Here is a 21,083-nt window from a genome sequence, read left to right on the forward strand (position 1 = left end):
GATAAACAAAGCTGAGAAACAGACTTGTTAGCACAGCAATGCTCCGTCAATAGATAAATGACGTCTATGAATAACGGGGTTACTCATTAGCCGCAATTTTATAAAAAATCTTCCAAACAGGGGCGTAGCTACCGCCGTATCAGCCCTATCAGTGATTCGGGGCCCCCAAGTTTTTGGGCCTGTCTTGGTCCATACTTACTTTAAACTAAGCAAGCGCCCAAAAGTTTGGCTACCTTGAAGAGCCCCCCAACCAACTTAGATATAGGGGTCCTCTATGGCAAACTACGCTACTGCTTCCAAATTATATTTCATTATCCATTTGCACATTCCTTATAAAAATCTTAACCTGCATTTGTGGTTTCTCATGACCTGCGGCTTAAACCGAATAAGCTATAACTATAGTATGGGATTGAACGTAACGCTACACCGCCTTTATTATCCCGCAGGAATATTCTAGGATCATTCCATATTCAATCTTGAAGGGGTTGCGGAGATTTGTGAAGATTTAATGCAGATATATTGCATAGAGGCTTTTAGTAGGGAGGTGGAATTTGTGAAAATATTGTAATAGGTTATGATAAAAAGGCAATTTATATCTTAATAACACAAAAGTAATGAGAATTCTCCTTATGTATAGTAAAACTAATTGATTTGGCGTTTAAACTACGTAATAGTCATACCGGAGATGTAGGGGGATGTCTTCGATTATGAAAATATGGTTTACATTATTTTTTTATTAATCCAGCTTCACCAGGGGTTCTTTTTTCTCTGTCAACGAATAGTAACATGATTAACTTTGATTTGCTTCTTGCGGCTGTGGTGTCTGAAAGTCTACCCCAAACCAACCTCGCTTTCCTTTCTTTAAAATAATACCATATTTCTAGCAATGAGAGTATTTATGGGCAACTATAATTTATCATAATATTGTAATAAAAGGAAAATCTACTCAAAATATGTCCCTGACATAAGAATCTTGTCCCCTTAAGATTTTGCAATTCAAACATAAAACTCATCCAAAATTGCAGCAGTGAAAATGTTGTTCACAGCTCATTCCCCTTCCCCCGTGTTACATGTTTACGTCGTGCTATATTCTCATTTTCAATTCTCATTCGATTCTAGTCTGATCACGTATCGGGCGGAGCTGGGGGTACAAATTATATTACATCTTGTTTATTGTCTTATCAGGATCATTTCACGAGGAAACGAAATAACGTAAGGATAATAAGGGAAACTTTATGACGTCTGTCGGTGCGTTCGTTGGATATGTTTGTACATTTTTTGTGATAGATGCATTTAACAATTTATCATAGTATAGTGATGTCTCCAATCAGTTTCATGATGATTTTTTTTCTGATAATCGCCTTTTAGGTTTTTTGCAGTCTTTATGACGTCAAGGTCGCATAAAGTGGTTGATATTCCATAAATAATACACGGGAATCATTGATTTAGCCATGTTTTTCTTTTCGAAAGCATCTATGCTTTAACAAATTACATTTATTTTTCTAAAAATACTGTTACGGCATCAAAATTTATCAGTCCCAGAATATTTGTTAAAGTATGGGATTGAACTCATTTATATTTCACTGCAGTCGCATTATCCGCTGCATTGTAGATACTGGTATTATCATTAGATATCCTGAATCTAGCCATATACGGAACATCAGTAGCTTGTTAAGACAATTTGAAGCTAAGCATGATCTTTAACATTATAGCTTGATAAATTACCCTTACTTTTATATCTTCAGCTCACGAGCAACAGCTTAGTGTTAAGCTATAACTGCTCTGAGCAAAGCAGCTTGTTAGCTTAGCAGAGCTTACGAGCTTCGGATAGATTGTGAACCACACTTCTGATCCATGTACACAAGAGATTTAATGAGCTTTATAAATCTCAACTAGACTTTACACTAAGCGTATTCTCTAGCCTTATCTTAGTCTTCACTTGCTCGTGGATCGAGTTGTTGAGCTTAGTCAGAGTATTGGTTGGATTTTCTAGTTTTAGAGATATGGCTGATAAAGTATTAATTCTGTTAGATTATGGAGCTTAATAACTGATCTTCTAGTTGGTGAGAATATAATTGTCCGGTGCACTCTTTGTTTTTTTTTATGTTATTATCGAAAGTAAGGTTGTGTTGGCTACTTGTCTAATGATTTATTCGTATATACAACCTACAGTGATATAATAATTAAAACGTAGATGTATTTTTCTCAATTATGATCTGATGTGTTCAAAATAGCTGGTGCGATTCAACAGAAAAATATCCCATCATACATTACATTGATTGCAGTCTGGACTTATAAAGGCTAAAAGGAAATTCTTTATTTTAGATCTAGGTCATGCAGTTAAGGCCCAAAGGAACATTCAATACGCACATGACGCGAGCAGTTTTCGACACGTTTCGCTGACTCGACATCCGGGCCGAAAAACTGGGTCGATATAACATTGCAGTTTGCGCAGTTTAGCAATACGAAGTTTTGAATTAAATTTTACGCTAATTTTATCTTTTAGTATAACATTTTGCTTTCTATTAAACATCCAATACAAACATTAGTGCCAGGCAAATAAAACAAGCAAATGAAACAGCGATATCTTCAAGGAAGTGGAGAGAACTACCGTTACAAAAGTTTCTTCCGGCTAACCCCTAACGCTAAGAAAATCTAAGGAAACCTGAATATCCCATAATAATTCTAAATATGAAATTTTAAATCTATTGCATTATATCTATCGTGTGCTGGATGTAAATGATGGTAGCGCTCAAAAACAAGACGAATGAAAAATAATCTATAGTAAAAGAATACTATCTGTACCTAAGGCATAATTGATTTTAAATACTACTGACAATATGCAAATGCGTGCTTGAATTGTAATCCGCTTTGATGAACAATAATTGATGATGATTTTAAGATTATCTAATTATGATTTAATTATGACCATACCTTACAATCTTCAAATTTATGGCTCCACCTCTTTCAACTGCAGGTGATTGATGATTTTGTTCAGTTAAAAATAATAATAAAACCCTACCTTGCACTCTTGAACCTGATCTTAGTACCTCGATATTCACGCGGCAGCCATTTCCTAACCAAAATAGATTATGCAAAGAATATTCTGAGTCGTCGAACACTTGAATTTTCCTCAGCGCGGTCGCGAGCGAGCGGAAAATAAAAGCCACTCCAAACGCCTCTAGCACTGCGGCGCCTCGGTTTACTTTATCGGTTTTTATCACACCCACTGCATTTTTGGGGGTTCTTGAAATATTTTGAATTTAGCTTGCGTTTCGAGTTTGATAGATGTCGAGCACCATTGATAACAGGGAGATGTTTTGTTGATATATGGGAGTGTATTTCATTGTATGTGAAAAGCTTTGTGTTCAAGAGTAGATCATTGTGAAGTGCTAGTGTCGAACCTTTTCACCAGAATGTTCCACGTGAATGAGTTATAAATGTACTAGTTGAACACCTTTATTTTAATTATCGTCAAAATTATTAGCTACAGAAAACATAAATCCTTTTAGAGTTTCAAAAATAAATTGCTAACTCAACGGCTGTAGATTGGAGAGATACCGCGTTCAATTGATAGGTCGGCCAACACCTTATGTTAGATTGTCTCGTACGATTAGCCCAGGATTGGATCTTTACAAGGGCTTTAACGTCAAGCATGGGCTTAGTTTTGAAAGCGTCTTGTGTATAATATGAGTGAAAGCATATTTCACTGATGTTACCTTAATTAAAATGACACCAATACAATGGGTAAAATATTAATAAAATGGTAAATAAATGCATTAATTAAATACAAAAAAATGTTATAACCATATTATCTATAAATAAATGTAAAATGCCAAGCAAATGTAAAATACACTAGGTGCCAACATGATATTTTCATTTTTGAAAAAATCAAGCAAAAAATAATAAACAAAAACAATATTAAAAAAAAAGAGAAAATTTACGTGAAGTAGCGCCGTAAGTTCAAGCGTGGTGTAGCTTAAGTAATTTCCCGTTAACTTGCCAACACTAATTATCTAGACTAGACTGGCTGAAGACCTAGACACTAAGCTAGACGTGCTAAATTACTAACGGTGGTTCGTCTTGATTTTGTGCATCGTTTGCTTTCGTCGTAAAACGGTCCGTTGGGTGTCGAATGTGGTTTGCAACGAGTTTGTTTGAGTCTAAAAATGTAAAGATTTTAGTTGCACTAATTTGTGAAGCAAATTGGACTCATGCGTTACGTGACTCATAAAGTTTTGGAGGTATATGCGACTGAAGCGCTCGACCGTGGCATGATTTTCTCATAATATGAACAGTGTTTAATTTAATGACAATATCGAAGGCTTGCTGTAGGGCGTGTGAGATTGTGTTTACATTGTAAAATTTATTAGCTTTTGTTTTCAAAGCCCAACAACGCCCATTTCCGAAACAATATTTGTGGATCTCACAAACGTTTCACTCGCCCATTTCACAGCCGATTTATTGTCCGCTGCGCATTCCATACTATTTACAATTAATTTATCCAATCCTTTGAATTGAATTAAAAAACAAATCAAACACAGAAATATAAATAACAGCCAGTAATATAATTAATGAATTAAATTTTAAATAAGGAAGCGTAAATAATCTTTTTTTCAAGTACCTGGCATGCAAACTCGGCCGTCAGACTTTAAAAGTAAAAGAGCAGTGTATTAAAACTGCCCTAACAAAGCGGCGCTTTTATAACAAAATGGACCATTCTCAGGCTCGTTTGCCCCTTCAAATACAGGAAAAATAATAGAAATTCCATAAATAGCAAACATTTTGTTTCCTTATTTCGTGTATTAAGAGGAGATTAATTTTCTCGGACCTGCCGTGGAATCCGAGAGAATCGTTTGCAATGCTTTGTTTAAACATCTTTTGTAATTATAGAGGTTGTTATTTATATATTTTCTGTTGTAGCGCAATTGACGATGTTTTTGAAGGACGGAAATATTTCCGTTTCCGATACCTACGACGTCTGTATTGTATTACTGCGGAGTCAGGGATGTGTGACTGATAGGTTTATTATTTATTACTTTACCAGGATTCTATTTTGTGCTCATTATTAAAACAGAATTGCCATTAATAGAATATCAGATCTACGAAGTTATGTTTATGTTGGTGCAAATAGCTAAAAATTCTATGATTGTGTTTTTCGCGCAATATGGAAGTATGTTATTAATAAAGGTAGTGTCACGATTTTGCCCATCGTATCTAAGAACTAGCTGAGAACCTAAAAATTGAATATAACCCGAGTATGCTTTCCCATGGGTTTAACTATACTTAAAATGTTGATAAACTTATGGACATTACCTTGCACTCGTCATACAATCAATTAGATTCAAAAACTTTATTTAAATATATATGTTTCTCTTGGATAAAGATTTCCATGATAAAGTCCATAAGAATGTCTTTTCTTATATTTCAAGCTACTCCATGTCAAATTTCATCAAAATCGGTTCATGGATGACTGCGAAACCCTTCTCCAGACTCCACGTTAGTCTTTCAAGGCCTCGCTGGAGTATTTACCACAACCACCAAAATCTGCAACGACGAAGGCTCCAAGCGGGCTCACGCCTAGACCCTTCTGCACACTTCGCCGCGCACGTCATACTCGTTACGACTTAATGTTACATTATCTAATCAATGAACATTTAATATTTTAAATCTGAGATTAACCCTGTCAATATTCAGATTTTCCAGTTTTGAGATAACACAGCATATAAAAATGCACTTAATAATGTTAATATTTTTTTTGGTTATAAGAGACCCACCATATCCGTTCCCCAGAGAGTTCACCATGAATACTATATCTTCGGTGCGCGGTCCATGCGGGCTCTTATATACCCCCGTTGTTATCACCAAAAGGCCCTGCGAACGAGTCCAGTAAGAGTTAAGTTTCTTATTACAATCTTAATATTCGTGTTTGTTTCAGGTCTTCTCTTCCACAGAGCGATCCTCATGTCTGGATCTGGCCTGAGTCCATGGTCTCTAGTCGCGGATCCTAACAAATACGCTGCGATAGTAGCGACACATGCTAATTGTTCGCCAGGTTAGTATGCGGGTTTTTGTAATATTTAATAAATGCCTTTTTTATTGTCTTATTAGGCAAACGAGCGAGCGGTCCACCTGATGGTAAGCAGCATCCACGGCACATAGACTAAAATAATTTCATAGGCATAACCCAGCCGTTGCCTTAAGTTAAAAGGTGTAGAACGAAAATTAATTGGATCTCAATATAGCTTACACCCTAGGTCAGCAATTGATGATGAAATGATGTAGATGTATCAGATCAATATGAAGCAATGGTATCATTTTTATAATCATGAATGTAGAACTATGGCCATTTTTATAACAATGGACTTAACGAAATTTAGGAAACGTCTTTTTTTTATTTTAGTAGATGCACAGCCGAAGTAAATAGTAATTGCATATGCAAAGGAGATAGTTGCTAATAAGATTCGATTAGCAGCGTTAATTTTAAACTGATCCACCGATAAATTGTTGCGCCCTAATAACATTAATTTCCAGTAGAATGTTAGATACCACCAAACATATTAAAGGAATTTCAATTAAAATTTAATTATCTACTACTCCAAAATCCGGCAAAACAAAGATTTGAATATTGTTAGTAACTATCTTTTGTTCGTGGCTCCGCGTGCATAAAAAAGTTTATCCAGAATACAAATCTATACTTCCAGGTTTAAAATGCAGTCTATATTTTAAGTTAGACATCTAGCAATACATCGGAGAAAACTGGATTCAATTCCATACAATGCCGTGATGCGTGTACAAATATACAGAAAGACAGAAATTCTAAAATATGTTTTGGCTTATATTGCTACAACGACGGAATAATGACAGAGCAACTAATAAAGACCTCCATATTAATTTTTCGATATCTATAAAGTACAGGCTTGGGCCTCCCACAATTTTATTATATGTAAAGGTATCCAATTTTGCTTAATTAAATTCCTCTCGACCAGAGCTAACACCGCCGCTGTTGCTACGGTGTTTACGGGAGCGGCCGCTAGAGGCGCTGCTGTCAGCACCGGTGCTGGCACCTGACTTCGCTTACGCTTTCGGACCGAGTGTCGATGGCGTGGTTATAGGTAAGTTCATTGTTTATTTCGAGCTACTAACTTTATCTCCACAAGATATGTATAGTAGTGCATCATACACAATAACATTGTAGTAAGTTTTGTCTTATATACCGAACTTTTGTCTATTATTTTTTTTTTTATTTGAGCACGACAATTGTATGGAACAATGGTAAGTAGAGTCCAATAGAATGTCAAGAGACGATTGGCCCTCGTCAGTCAATACAATTATGCCGACCTGTTGGAACCGGATATTATACACTTGATAATTCTACCAATATAAGGGCTTTAATATTTTATGGTTTATTGGATATTGCAAATGGTATAATTATTGGGTATTATAAGGTTTAACATATATTAACAACTCAGATGAGGGCAATGTCATGCATTGTTCATAATATAATCAATCTTTTTTCATAACTACATTGCATAGTTATCACAGGAAAATTATGGGAGGGAAATGAATAACTTCTTTATAATTGTTAAATGGGATATTTAATAACTTCAAATTTGATTATTAACTGCAATATAATTAATGCTTATGTATTTATAATTTAAATACATAATCATTAATTCAACAATGCAATAATCAAAAATTCCAGGATTTTAAAACTATCAGTTGGAAATATTTTCATTATTAAATTCCAACATAGGGAGTTAAATAATGAGCATACATACCAACATAATAATGTCTGGTTATATAATGATTTAGTTTCAGATAATATATTTGTCGCAGATATAACAATTGAACAAGAAACACTAATAAACATTCCTTAGATAAAATCACCAAAAGCTATAAACAACTTTTATTTATTACTAATAAAAGAAAAAATAAACAAATAGAAAAAGAAACTGGAATGTTGTAAGTAAGAAATAACAATTTTATTGATATAACAATTGGTACAACGGAATTGTATCTTGATACCAGAGCTTGTAATCCGGTTGGCGGATAGCCAGACGAAACTATAAGTAATAAACAAGAGTTCCAATTAGCAGGTCCAACCGTAATGAAGTCTTGTTTCACAATCCAATAGCTGGTTGTGTGTTTTCATGCCAATTTGGGGTGAATTTGGAAATAGATAACGGAGCATGTTCATTTAAGTATTTCATGAGGGAATAGTTTTGGATTTATCTAGGTTTATTGATGGGAATTTGCGTAAATTTGAATCTCTGTTTATAGATCAATTTATAAAATGAATTTTTATTTCCCATAGTTTTAATGTTCTGATGATTTAAAGAATAAAGAAATCATTATTTATCATGTTCTATGGACATATAAATGCAAAATTAAACAGTCATTTGAACAAAAAAGGCTTATTCGTAACTAAATCTTTGTATTAAACTAGCTTTTGCTCATGGCTTGGCCCGCATGAAAGAGTTTTCCGGGATAAAAGTCCCACTATATATTTTCCCGGGATAAAAAGCCTACACCCTTCCCATGATTTTAAACTATTTCATTAAAAATCCGTTCAGTAGATTTTGAAAAAATCGATAACATACAGACAGAAAAGGGCACTTTGTTTTATAATATGTATAGATAAATGAAACAGTCTTTTAATAGGAATGTAACAAAATCCTTACATAACTGAACAATATGAATAATAACTTACAACAGCCCAAAAACAAAGCATGTCCGATACAATCGGCTAAAACGGATATTGTAGTATCAAGTCTGTTGTAATCAATGTCTAATATAATACTCGGAACCGCAAAACTCCAAACTCTCCTCGGATAACGGCAGTATTCGAAATATTCAGTTAACAGCAAGCAAGCCGTTTGAAATTACCTACACAACTTGGCAATTTGAGTGGATTTAATTACGTATCAAGAATCTGTTGTAGATACAACAGTGTAGCTCTTTTAATTGTTGCGCCATGATTTGCAAACTCTACCAACTTCGGACCATTTATGGTCATGTATATTGCGCAATCATGGTTTTAATGGCCGAAATACTGTTACGTAGCTTACTAAAACTTCTATAGCATAATCTCCTCAATTTAATTGGCTTTAGATTCCGTTTGATGTCTATTAAGGAGAGGAAATTATCTAATAATGGGCGATTTTCTTTGCATTGATATTTACAAAACCATTTCAAGTTCAAAACCAGGACTGCAATTAATTATAATCTTATAATAGGTTGTATCAATGCCACTATAGTTAAAAACGTAGGTAAAATTTTCCTTGAAATCTCGAATGACATTCAAATCTAACATATATAATGCCACACAAAAAACCTTTCGGATTGTGTCTTCGCGAGCGAATGATCTTCAAAAATGAAGAACAAGAGAGCGCAAAGAAAGAATCCAAGTATAAATCAACAATAAAGCTGCAATGTACAGTTCCAACGTTATTTCACGGTAGCGCGCTCCCCCTTGTTTTCACTTCGGCGACATTCTTTAGCCGTCGGTGGAAGCGCTGGTGGCAGTTATTAAATTGTCTTCGTAAAGTTTTCTCATCTCGCCCTCCGTGTTTTCAGTTAGCACTTCTAGTAAAACATGATTTCTGTCATGTTTTTTCTTGGTCTGTGTTCGATGCGTTGGATGAAGTTTGATTGCTTGTGTATTGCTGTCTAATTATATTGGATCGTACAATATCTACTTTATTATTTTTAATATGTGTTATGGTGTGCATCCATAGTCTAGCAAGGGAGTAATGGCTGCCGAATCGGAGGTTGTGAAATTAGTTCTTCTTCTAGACATCGTTATTAATTTACGAGATATCTAGATATCAAATAATCAGTCGAACGTCACTGACGAACGATCTATAAAGTTATTACTAGGTAATATTAACCTTAACATCTGATCGTGTCTTCAGATGATAGCATCGTGCACCTTTATACTTGAAGTACTGGATTTACTATTGATTATAAGGCAGTCGTTGCTCAACAATCAGTGATGTAAAAAATATGAAAAATAGTACTTCCTATCAGTGAATTTCTATTATATATTTACCCTACACGATATAAATGTTTTTCTCGTAGATACAGGGGATCTCCTAGTGAACCCTGAGAATGGGTATGAGTGGGCTGGTCAGACGGTCGCCCACGCGCCCATTGGACGTCAGGCGCAGAACGCGATCAACATTATCAACGCAGTCCTCATGAGGAAGAGTGCTGTGGCTCAACTTACCAAGTTAGTAGAATAAACCTTACCTATTAAGAAATACGTCATATTATGTACAAGAATAATATTATAAAAGTGACGTTCAAGATCGTAGGGATTTACGTAATTATATAGATTCCACCGTTAACCGGTAAATCCTAAAAAGCATATTAAAAAATAAAGGATTAGTTTTTACATGCGAATTAAGAGTTTTGCATAATATTTCAAAGTGTCATAGCATAATATTTATTAGTAGAAATCGTAATTAAGAACTCTGAGCAGTTTGTGGTAGTTTATAAGAAAATAATCTTTATTCGGTCATAACTCATAACGATTCTAGATCGATTGTTCTAGATACAGTTTATATTAATTGCTTGTTCTATTTAGTATCTTAAAATAGTTGTGTATTGGTTGGATATAAATCCTTGACATTGGCCGAGACAACGTCAGTTCCAAGAGTACTGTTATTTAGGTCAGGCGAGTTTTAAAACTGAGAAAGTGGCAAAGCTTGAAGTATCGTATCACCGTGCAGTTTTACTACTATATTTTTAGTGCAAACACTTGAGAAAAATTCATATTCAATATACATTGCTTTTCTATCAGGTATGACTTGATGTTGGGCGTCACAAAAGCAGAAGCGTACTTTGCGTTCAGCGGAGATGACGTACAGTACGGTATCGAAGCCGACAGACGGTCCAAGATCCTGAAGTCCTTCGTGAGAAACACGTACAGCTACCACTTATCGGAGATATTAGCGACTATTATTAATGAGTATACGGATTGGGAAAAACCTGTACAGCATCCTATAAATATAAGGTATGAAATTAATTCAATTAAATAACCCACATGTATTTGAAACCCCATTTGATAGAAGAAGTCTTGTGATGTGGATATCGCAAAGTTCGGACTTTCAGACTCGCATAACTCTGACTTTAGACAAATTTGTTGATCACACATAAAAAATATTATTGTGCGACGGAAACCACGACCATTCGTGCATATATTGCCGTAAGTGTTTGTACTCTTAATCAGTTACTACAATCTACTTCAAGACATTTTAATTTCGTGAATTAATTGTCTTTTTATTCCATTTTGAACAAAATTTGATGACTCCATTTCATGGTCAATTATTCTTAACACCACATTTAATGAACTCATAAAAGAACTCAACGGCTTAGAACATAGGGATCATATTAGAAGGCGTATGACTTGGTGATGTAAAGATTGTAATTCAGTGAGAGCTTATTGCTCTTTCCAACAGAGACGAAACACTTGAAGCACTGAGCGACGCGCAAGTTGTAGCGCCGATCGTTCAAACAGCAGACACACATTCAGCACTCCGAAGGAACTCCTATTTATACGTGTTTGACTACCAAACTAAATATGGAGACTATCCTCAGGTGAGTACGCTTTATATTTGATGTTGATTCAAGAGGTTTGATATTCTATGTACAAATCAGCGTTAAGTTGCAACTATTTGTTAATTTCCACTTAAATTTCAAACATTCATAAAATAGTAACATGAAAATCATCTAAATACATAGACCATGAACATAAAATAGCACATTATGCACGATAAAAGCAAACCCATTAAAAACTACTAAAGAGTTTATTCGTTATCTATTATTAGTTGTAACAGGCACCAATAAACTCAATAATCTCGACATAAACGTTACAATCACTACCTGAGTCAACGTAAACTCGAATCACCTACTAAATTCAAAATTCAACATCAGGTAATTCAATTTCAAGGTCAAAGATAACAAAGTTATGGGCCACTAAATTCGGAGTCCGAAGCACTTTAGTAAAATGGAGGAGTGAAGTAGATAAGGGCGCGGCTAAGAGCTTCGGACCTCCACTTGAACCCATTTGGTGTGAGAAATCAGAGTTTCTATTTAAGGTGGTACCATCACGGCGGTTTTGCATTAACCTAAAACGTCCTCTAAAAACATTGTATCAAAGTCGCTTATATGTTCCACTTTTGATAACTTAATCAATTTTAAAAATTAAATAGAATCAACAATTCCCGTGTGAAGCTAGTCCAGTAATTTGTTTCCAACTTCCACAATATTTCATTACTTTAGTTATTCTTAGAAACTTGCCGATCGTCGCCTGTCGCTATCATTAAAATGCATGCTTGTGCATCGATCCTACTTCTAGATTACGGGAATTCCAGTGACGTTTGTATGGGCGAGATAGTTGCTGCATTTCCAAAGCTTCATTTAATATCGTTTGATTAATAGCGAGTTATAAAACCACACTTCTAAGAAAGTGATTTTTAATTGCACCACGTTGTCATGTTTCAAATTTTTAAGTGATTTTTGTATTAGATGACCGTGTGTAATTTCCAATACTGATAGTTATATTATTCACAAAAGTTTAAATACAAAAAATAGAAACAAACTCAAATCGTCGAACCGAAACAGCTCGATGAATTTTATAAAAATTATTTCAATGAATTTCGAAGGGCAGATGTCAAATGCAAATACATGGCTTTATCCGTAACTGCAGCTTGCACAAATATTGATATGAATGTTAATTGATTCCGGCGCGTTAATATACAGTTTGAATATTTACTTAGCGTTGTAAAATAAACATGAATGTTTGGAACTGACTACTACAGTTAGGTCTCTCGCGTGCGAGTTTGGACAATTATCATTGATATATTATCGTACTTTGAAGTTAAGGAAAAGTATGTAAGCGCTGTCATCTTCTTTTTTATGGATATTGTAGTCGTTTGAGACGATGATGATTTCATAGAGTTATCAGGTGTGATATTAAGTAACGTTTCAAAATGGCGAGTTGCATAGTAAATTCTATAATATTTTCTAATTTAGATACAATTCCAGCAATTTTTGCTACTAAATATGAGCAATTAAAATTCTCTTTTACTCAAGCAACAATTATGCATAGACTACAGTTCACTTCAGTTTATATTACATATCTCTGAAACCGAGTAGTGGATATTAACCCGGCGAGCGTGTGGCGGGGTATGTCATACCCACCATGTTAAATACTGGCGTATATTTTTTGCGCTTGACTTTCAAACTTATAGTCTCTTTGAGTAGCTGGAGTTACAGGGTTGCGGAAGGTAATAGTGGCGTGATCACAGTGTCGCGGCAACCTGCATTCGAGTTACACGCTTGCAAACTGAGTTCGGGTACGTGATACCCCGCCTCATAGCAGGTGTGACAAAAACTAAAATTGCTTTTTCTGCTATTTTAACTTATTTTCTTTGTTTAATTGTAGATTTTAATAGAAAATGGATGTTGAAAATAGAAAAAACAACTTCGGTCCATGATAGAAGATGTACTTACTAGAACAGGGTTTCGCAAACTTTTATTTAGTGCGGACCACTAATGCCACCTTATGCGACCTTTTTTGCGACCAAAGTCGTAATGTTTGGGTTGATGTTGTTCAGTTGGATTCTTAATTTTTTTTTTACTAGCAGTTTACTTCTGTATTTATTTTTTAGATATACAAGAGTGCAAAAGCGTGCACTTTATAGTTTTTCTTTTAACTTTTATTTTACTTGCGGATCCCCTGAGAGGGGCCCACGGGCCCCCAGGGGTCCTATGTTCTTGAAAATCAGGGCAATGACACTATATGGACCGATTTCATCCGTAACTTATGCTTGGGTTTAGTTTACGTACACGTGAAGATGTGAAATGACAAAAAAATATATATTCCGATTTATATACGTCAGAGAATTTCTTCCCAGATCAACGAATCACTTTCATCGACTCAAAATGTTCCTGGTCATTTTATTAGATGTAGAGATTACCCCAACAAAAATAATCATAAGACAAAATACTCATGAACAAGCTGAGGAAAGGCTATTAGTGTGGAGCATGCAACGTTTTTTTGCAAAAACTGCACAGATTTTATCTCCAGTTCCTAAGATGTTCCTAAATTTTTTTGGTGATTTTTTTTAGTTTATAAAGAAAATTATTTCATATTCTATCATACGATTAAGTTTTTTTTTTTATCATAAAACTGGTTTTTCTTTAGTTCCTTTTAGTTTTTAAGAGACTGAAAGTGTTTGTTTGAAATTCAAAGTGACTTATTTCCATCGAGGTAAAAAAAATAAAATTGTTAAAATGGCGCGATTGTTTTATTTCCAATGCGTTATGATGGTATTGTCTTATTATACCAAAAAATAAATAGTATAATACTTCTTCAGAAACAAGTTTTATAGCCAATTTTTTTAAGGGGTATGTCATACCCTGCCTCATACTCCTTGTTACATTTTTTCACCACACGCTCGCCGGGTTAAATATTATGATCTCCAAGTCGCACAATCAAAATTTGTATTTTTCCTTTTGAGGAACACATGCAAGTCGCCTGGTTTTGAAGCGGAAAGTAATATCTGACGCAAATTGCAAGTCCGCAACGAAACCCAATTTAGTTGCGACTGTCAAATCCAAAATCTCCTAATTTTTGTTTGCTCAGACCGGTGCTGGAATGCGGGCCTCGATAGTAAATAAATGCTTTTTTAACAGCGCCAAGGCTGCATCCACGGAGAAGAGTTGCCGTACGTGTTCGGCGCCCCACTGGTGGGCGGACTTGCCCACTTCCCACGCAACTACACCAAGGCTGAGGTCACGTTGTCCGAGTCTGTCATGTTGTACTGGGGAAACTTTGCCAAAACTGGGTAAGTTAGCGGAACGAATAGAAGTCATGAACTTTTGAAGGCACCTGGGAAATAAAATCAAAGGGATAATTATATATATAGTCTCAGAGGTCGATCCTATTTATAAATAACAACATGAAACAAATTAAAGTCATGAACTGAATATTAAATAGTGTAGGAAAATAGCGCTGAGGTTTATTAATGTAGAAACGAAAAAGGGACAACGATCATGATGCCCAGCAGTGGGACATCAGGCTTGTAAAGTTTAGTGTAGGGTAGTAAGAAAGTGTGAAAATCAAATTATACACAAAGTAGCTTTTGCTTGCGACTTCGCTCGTGTTACTGTTTTTTCAGGATAGGGGTCACGCTATATTCCCGAGATAAAAGTAGCCTATGTCCCTCGTAAAGTCTCAAACTATTTCTAAACTAATCCGTTCGATAGTTTATCTCGTCAAGACAGATGTGACTTTGTTTTATAGTATTTAACGATTACGATGATTTGCCTAATAAATGAAGACAGTCTTCAGATATTTATTTAAATGTTTCATAACATGGATTTAAAAGAGAACAGCTCTTTTATGACTACGAAAAAACATACTCGTACAGTCAGTCAAGTAGCTGAACAAATTCAAACTTTCAAATCGCGTGTAAACTTTTATATTCTTACAAATTATTTTTCTCTTCACGAAAATAAAACAAAAGGTACGTACTACACACAAAGAAAAAAAAATCAATTAAACTGAACGTGTATAAGCGATTTGAAGTTTTGATTTCTTTAATCTTCTATATGGCTGACTGTACACACCTACGCGCCGCACTCATTCCTCATCCTCATTTCCTAAAGATTCATCATAATATTTCACTGACGCAGAAATCCAAACGAAGCTCAAGAGAGTGATCCGATAAGAGCTGGAAGACAAGAAAGAGTCAGAATGAAGAATATCGAATGGACGGCGTACGAGGCCGTGCATAAGAAATATTTAAATATCGACACTAAAGCAAAGTTAAAGAATCACTACAGAGCTCACAGGTTAGTTTTAATTAATAGGAATGAAAAAATAATAATGTATAATAATAAAAAATACTGTGAAAGAACTAAACCTAAGTCAACTTTTAATTTCCACGACGTATCTTTTCTCTTGCTATCTTGAAAACATACTTGCTAATTATAACAACAAAAAATAAAGTTTGAGAAAACCTTTTTTCTCTTTGGTAATTCAAATAATGTTCCCAATAATACATGTTTAGTGTCAAATTATATTTATTGATTTTAACTTATTTTATGACATGAGCCACCAAGGTAATTTTAGCTAAGATCCCTAAACAGCACTGGAATTGTGAAATAAATTTGTCCACAGACTATCGTTCTGGCTAAACTTAGTGCCAGATCTCCACCGTCCAGGGGGCGAGGATGTCCCTCCCTCACATCACCAGCTAGAACACGAGGACTCTGCCTTGCAACCAACTCTGAAGACTTACAGCCCGCCATTCAAGAAGACCACAGACTTGGCAATCACTGACACCGGAATGGCCACGAAAATTCCAGTGTTAGGTATATTAAACATTACTTCACCTTTGAATTTTAACATAATTGGATTAAACGCAGTAACACAAAGCACTATAGGAAGTTCAGAAGTTCAAAAGACTGATACTACAACTTCCAGCCCTCCAGAAGATGGATTCGCTGCCTATTCAACTGCCCTTAGTGTAACAATAGCTATAGGATGCTCTTTGCTCATATTAAATGTCCTTATATTTGCTGGAGTTTATTACCAAAGAGATAAGACTAGGATGAATGGTCAAGATGGGATTAACAATGGAGCTCATCTCAAAAAGAGAGTTGAAAATGGTCAAATGCCGAATAATATTTGCGGAGACCTGGAAGGTGCGCTGTCATATCAAACGAGTTTGAAGAATGATCCAGCCACCATTCTGAGCCATCACCACACACATTCACATCATCAGCTGCCACCGCCAGAGTTTGCTGACTTACCCAGTAATAACGTGGCAAGCATGGCCACACTACCACGGGCACCACCTCCACCCAAAATCAACAAGAGCAACATCAATACGCTAGCCAGTGGTCAGTTGCAAGAGAACCAACCACTGCTCTCAGCGCATCAGATGCAAATAATGAACACAAGTACTTTGACAAAGAAGAACACGCAACTGAACGCGAAGTCCAACGTGACGATGGAGGAATTGAGAGTGTGACGTCAGAGGGCCTGACTGCAGCGAGCCGGCAGTTGCAGCGACGTGGTCCACCACGACGAGATCGTGTGACTCGAACCGGACCTTCTCAAGTGCGTCACGGACTACATATAAGACATTAAGTTTCGTGCAACACTTGAACTTGGAAGGTTTAATATAAGTGACAGTGACTTCAGTGATTTAGTGGACTTCGAAACGATTTCATGGCAATTATTCATATCTGTATCTGAATAGTGAACGAACTCGATGGTGTATAGATAAATATTGTTGTATATGTATGTATATATAGACATTTGTACATAAACCTTCCATATCCATCCCGTTTGAAATATAGGAAAGTGAAAAAGTTTTAATGATTTAGATTTTGATACGTTCAGTCGGCTGTTAAAGTTCTTGCTAGATTGATAGACGGATTTAATAAACGAGATTTGAACTGAAACGCTAATTAGATGTACATTTTTGGCTCCAGTCGTACAGAGATCACTGCGCTTTGTCAAAAGTAAAAAATCTCGAAATCAAATTAGCTTCGCATACAATTAGTTTTAGAATTATCAAAATCGCATACAATTAGATCTATGAGTTTGATCACTCAAATACCCATACCGGAATTATTAGTTGAATGCCATAATATGTCAAATATTTTTCAACTATTAATTAAAAAAATAAATGGTAACATAATTAGTTATTGGCAATTTGGAAAGGTAATCCATTGCTGTAACTATAATATCATTAATCGAAGCATACGAGAATGCTACCTAACTAGAAAGTTAGAAAGTTGTTGTGTAGAAACACAGCTTTATGTTTTATTCTATACTATATACAGCTATGCGTGTTTTGGTAAGTAAAAATTTTATGTAAAATTATTATAAGTATAGAAAATAATAGTCCCGGCACTGCTAGTGTGAGCTAGCTTCTACTGTCAATACGTCAATAAATGGTTTATAATTTGCATTAATAAATTTCCTATCCAATTAGTTAATATCCTAAACATTGGACAACAATTTTTGTCCGCATTAATATCGAGCGGTCCGCAACAGTAATTTCGCTTATTAACTCCAAACTCGGTCACACGTTTTAATGGCCGACTGAAATGTCAATTGCATTCCAGATAGTGTTCGTAAATTTGATCGCATATAAACGCGCCGACGTGTTTACCGAATTAAAAGCAATAATTGATTGTGTGACGGAAAATACGAATGGTTTTGAATTGCCAAAAACTGACGGAAAAATATTTTTACGATCCATAATGGTTTAAATTTGTTTTAATCCGCTTTGCTAATGATGAGCCGAATTTTGATGATATTTGACGAAATTGGAAACTAAGTAAATGGTTTGGTGATAACAATCAAATATTATAGTTCTCGAAGAACTATAACCCTATTATTTGAAAGGGATATGTCATCAAAAGTCGTTCTATCTCAAATTACTAATTCCAACATTTCAATTATTCATTTTCAATAACAGTCTGTGACTATGAGGGGTAACCTTAACTACTTTCATATATCAAAATAATTGATGTCTTAGCAGACTTAATCGTAAATGGATGACAAGATATTTTTCCGTTTCAACAACACTATGACGATTAATTTTCCAAAATAGATGGACCAACAGACTTTGTAAATATGTAAATATTAGAAAAAAACTTACAACAGGTTGTAAGATGTACTAATTATCCATTTAGTGTTTTTAAATTCGAATCCACGACTGATCCTGTTGTTGAATGAATACATCATACATTATAATTTTATTATCATCACTTTCATTGTGTTTGTTTATTTTTATCACGTTCGGGATTTCTTTGAAATCGTAAGCTTCGTAAGCATATTCGAGACAAGCCCTGAATTCCACATTCACATCGAAGTATAACCAACTTTTTTATATGTAGGTACAGCAAAGTGACCGCCCTGCATCTGATGGTAAGTGGAAGGGCTCCCAATATAATTTAGACTGACGAGATATGATTACCCCTCGACAGTCGATATTATTATGCCGGCCTGTTGGAACTGGCTATACGTGAACTGATCCCGGAACGCGACACACTTACGTGGGCCACTATGGTTTTAACACCTTGTGTACGATGGTCGCTATCCGGGCGGATATAAAACATATCCCACCACCAGCACCGTATATACCAATGGAAAGTAGCATTTTGTTTTTATTAGATTACGCAAAAATCTTTGCATATTGCATCTATTTGTATGTCTTTCAGTATCCGTAAAATGACCGACAACAGACGCATTATTTCACAATGGTTGCCATAGTTACGACAGACCAGCTAACAAACATTCCGTTTAAGGAGGCTAATATTCAGATAGTAGAGTACACATGCGCCGTCAAACAATTCCAGCTTAATGTTGCGGCAAAGGTAAAACAGCGTCACATTGCGAGAAGTACGTCGTCGTAGGACTTGTGTTGCGTTTGTCGCACAAATAATGAGTATCAGAGTGAAACGTGCCGTATGCTTTGTTCAGAATTACCATTTCATATTGTCTCAACTGCATACGAAGCTTTCTAATAATTGATTTAGTATTTATTGTTAATTTACTTTTTACAATTCTGTAAATGTATAAAAAGTGTAATCAATTTTGTTTTTGTAATAAAATAGTTTAAATACTTTGCGTTCATGTTTTCATGTAAAGCACAAATTTTGTTATATAGCTGTATCTATAGATATATGAATAAAGTCTAAAAAGACTTCTTAATAAATTACTTAATGAGACACAGACTAAAAATTTTAATAAAATAAAATTGGTAAAGTACCTAAGCTTTTCATTTCTGGTCATTGTGTGTCATTAACAAACTAAAAACGATTCTGTTTTGGCGGATGGTGGTCTGGTTCTTCAGTTTCGGTGTTTAGGGTCACCGTATCTACCTCAAGACTTGAGTATGCCAACAGCGCAGCAAGAGTAAGTATGCATTGCAGGAACAGTCCCTTTTGCCACTGCTCTATTAAATTAAAATTTTGCAATAGCATAGCGAATAAAGAATTATCAAAATGATTCGCTCAAAAATAAATAAGTTACAAGCGTTTCAAGTGAGGTAGAAATAGCAATTGCAAAAAAAAAAATTGACCAGCGTGACATCACCGGTCGTAATTATGCGGGCATATGAAAGAGATGAAGGGATATCCGTACTACACGAACGCTTTTGTTCATTGAAATACTTTAAGCATGAATTTTTACCTCATTGTCCAACTAACTTTGATGCTTTTCGTAAAATAGATTAGTTTTAGTATTACTAACGATAAGTTTACAATCATAAAATATGACTGTGATGATGACTATCTACTAAACTCGAGACGCCATCGAAGGGACTCCATGACTCTCGTTAATAAATTTTACTTTTATACTAGTAAACAAATACCCAAAATACGTAAGTTACCTTGGAGCCGGCGCGGCGGTAACAATGAAGATCGTGTATTTTGATACAATTGACAATAATTCTACATTTCTACCCTTCACCGGACCAGCCAGATCTGAACATTCATTTCACTTCACGCATGACTTAAGATTAAAGACCATTGCTTTATATTTTGAAGATTTAAACTTCGATTCCTTAGTATTTAGAGTTAATTGATAACCATGAGGAAATTATTCATATTTGCCCAAAAATCCAAAACTTTCAAGCATGTTTCTATGAATCGAAATATCACGTGTATTTTGCTTTGATTCTTAAATCAAAGCTTAAACAATAACTTCGCAATATACAGCCGAGTTTACCAATTAGTTAAATGTTTCACTTTCTTGACAAATGCCACTATCTCATTAACAAAATAAACTACCACTTGAAGTGTTTCAAACACCTTTCTCTTAAAACATAAAGCATTCGTATGAAGGCTTGCTAACAGAAAATTACGTCATTAGCGTTAATGGTCTAACATTTGTTTACAGTACACGAACTTGTAAACTTAAATTAATTTCGATAATAACTCTGACACTTGTTACAATATGAAAAATTATTTCATTTAAACTCTGGTTTTATGATGCTAATTCTATTACTTTCATATTTGTGTTTACTTTGTCGAATCAAAATTTG

General features: G+C 35.0%; 1 protein-coding gene across 1 annotated transcript in view; it reads left to right on the forward strand.

The window, feature by feature from the left end:
• Positions 1-19,535, forward strand: part of LOC115455608 (neuroligin-4, Y-linked) — a 101,060-nt gene extending 81,525 nt beyond the window's left edge. Inside the window, exons 5-12 of the mRNA XM_030184234.2 lie at positions 5,939-6,055; positions 6,990-7,115; positions 10,084-10,234; positions 10,808-11,020; positions 11,466-11,604; positions 14,707-14,858; positions 15,709-15,867; positions 16,196-19,535. Of these exons, the coding sequence (XP_030040094.1) occupies positions 5,939-6,055; positions 6,990-7,115; positions 10,084-10,234; positions 10,808-11,020; positions 11,466-11,604; positions 14,707-14,858; positions 15,709-15,867; positions 16,196-17,051 (1,913 nt within the window). The 3' untranslated portion in view covers positions 17,052-19,535. The remainder of the gene's footprint in view (positions 1-5,938; positions 6,056-6,989; positions 7,116-10,083; positions 10,235-10,807; positions 11,021-11,465; positions 11,605-14,706; positions 14,859-15,708; positions 15,868-16,195) is intronic.
• Positions 19,536-21,083: the final 1,548 nt, after the last annotated feature.

This window comes from Manduca sexta, chromosome 28 (genome assembly GCF_014839805.1).
Source record: "Manduca sexta isolate Smith_Timp_Sample1 chromosome 28, JHU_Msex_v1.0, whole genome shotgun sequence".
Lineage (NCBI taxonomy): Eukaryota > Metazoa > Arthropoda > Insecta > Lepidoptera > Sphingidae > Manduca > Manduca sexta.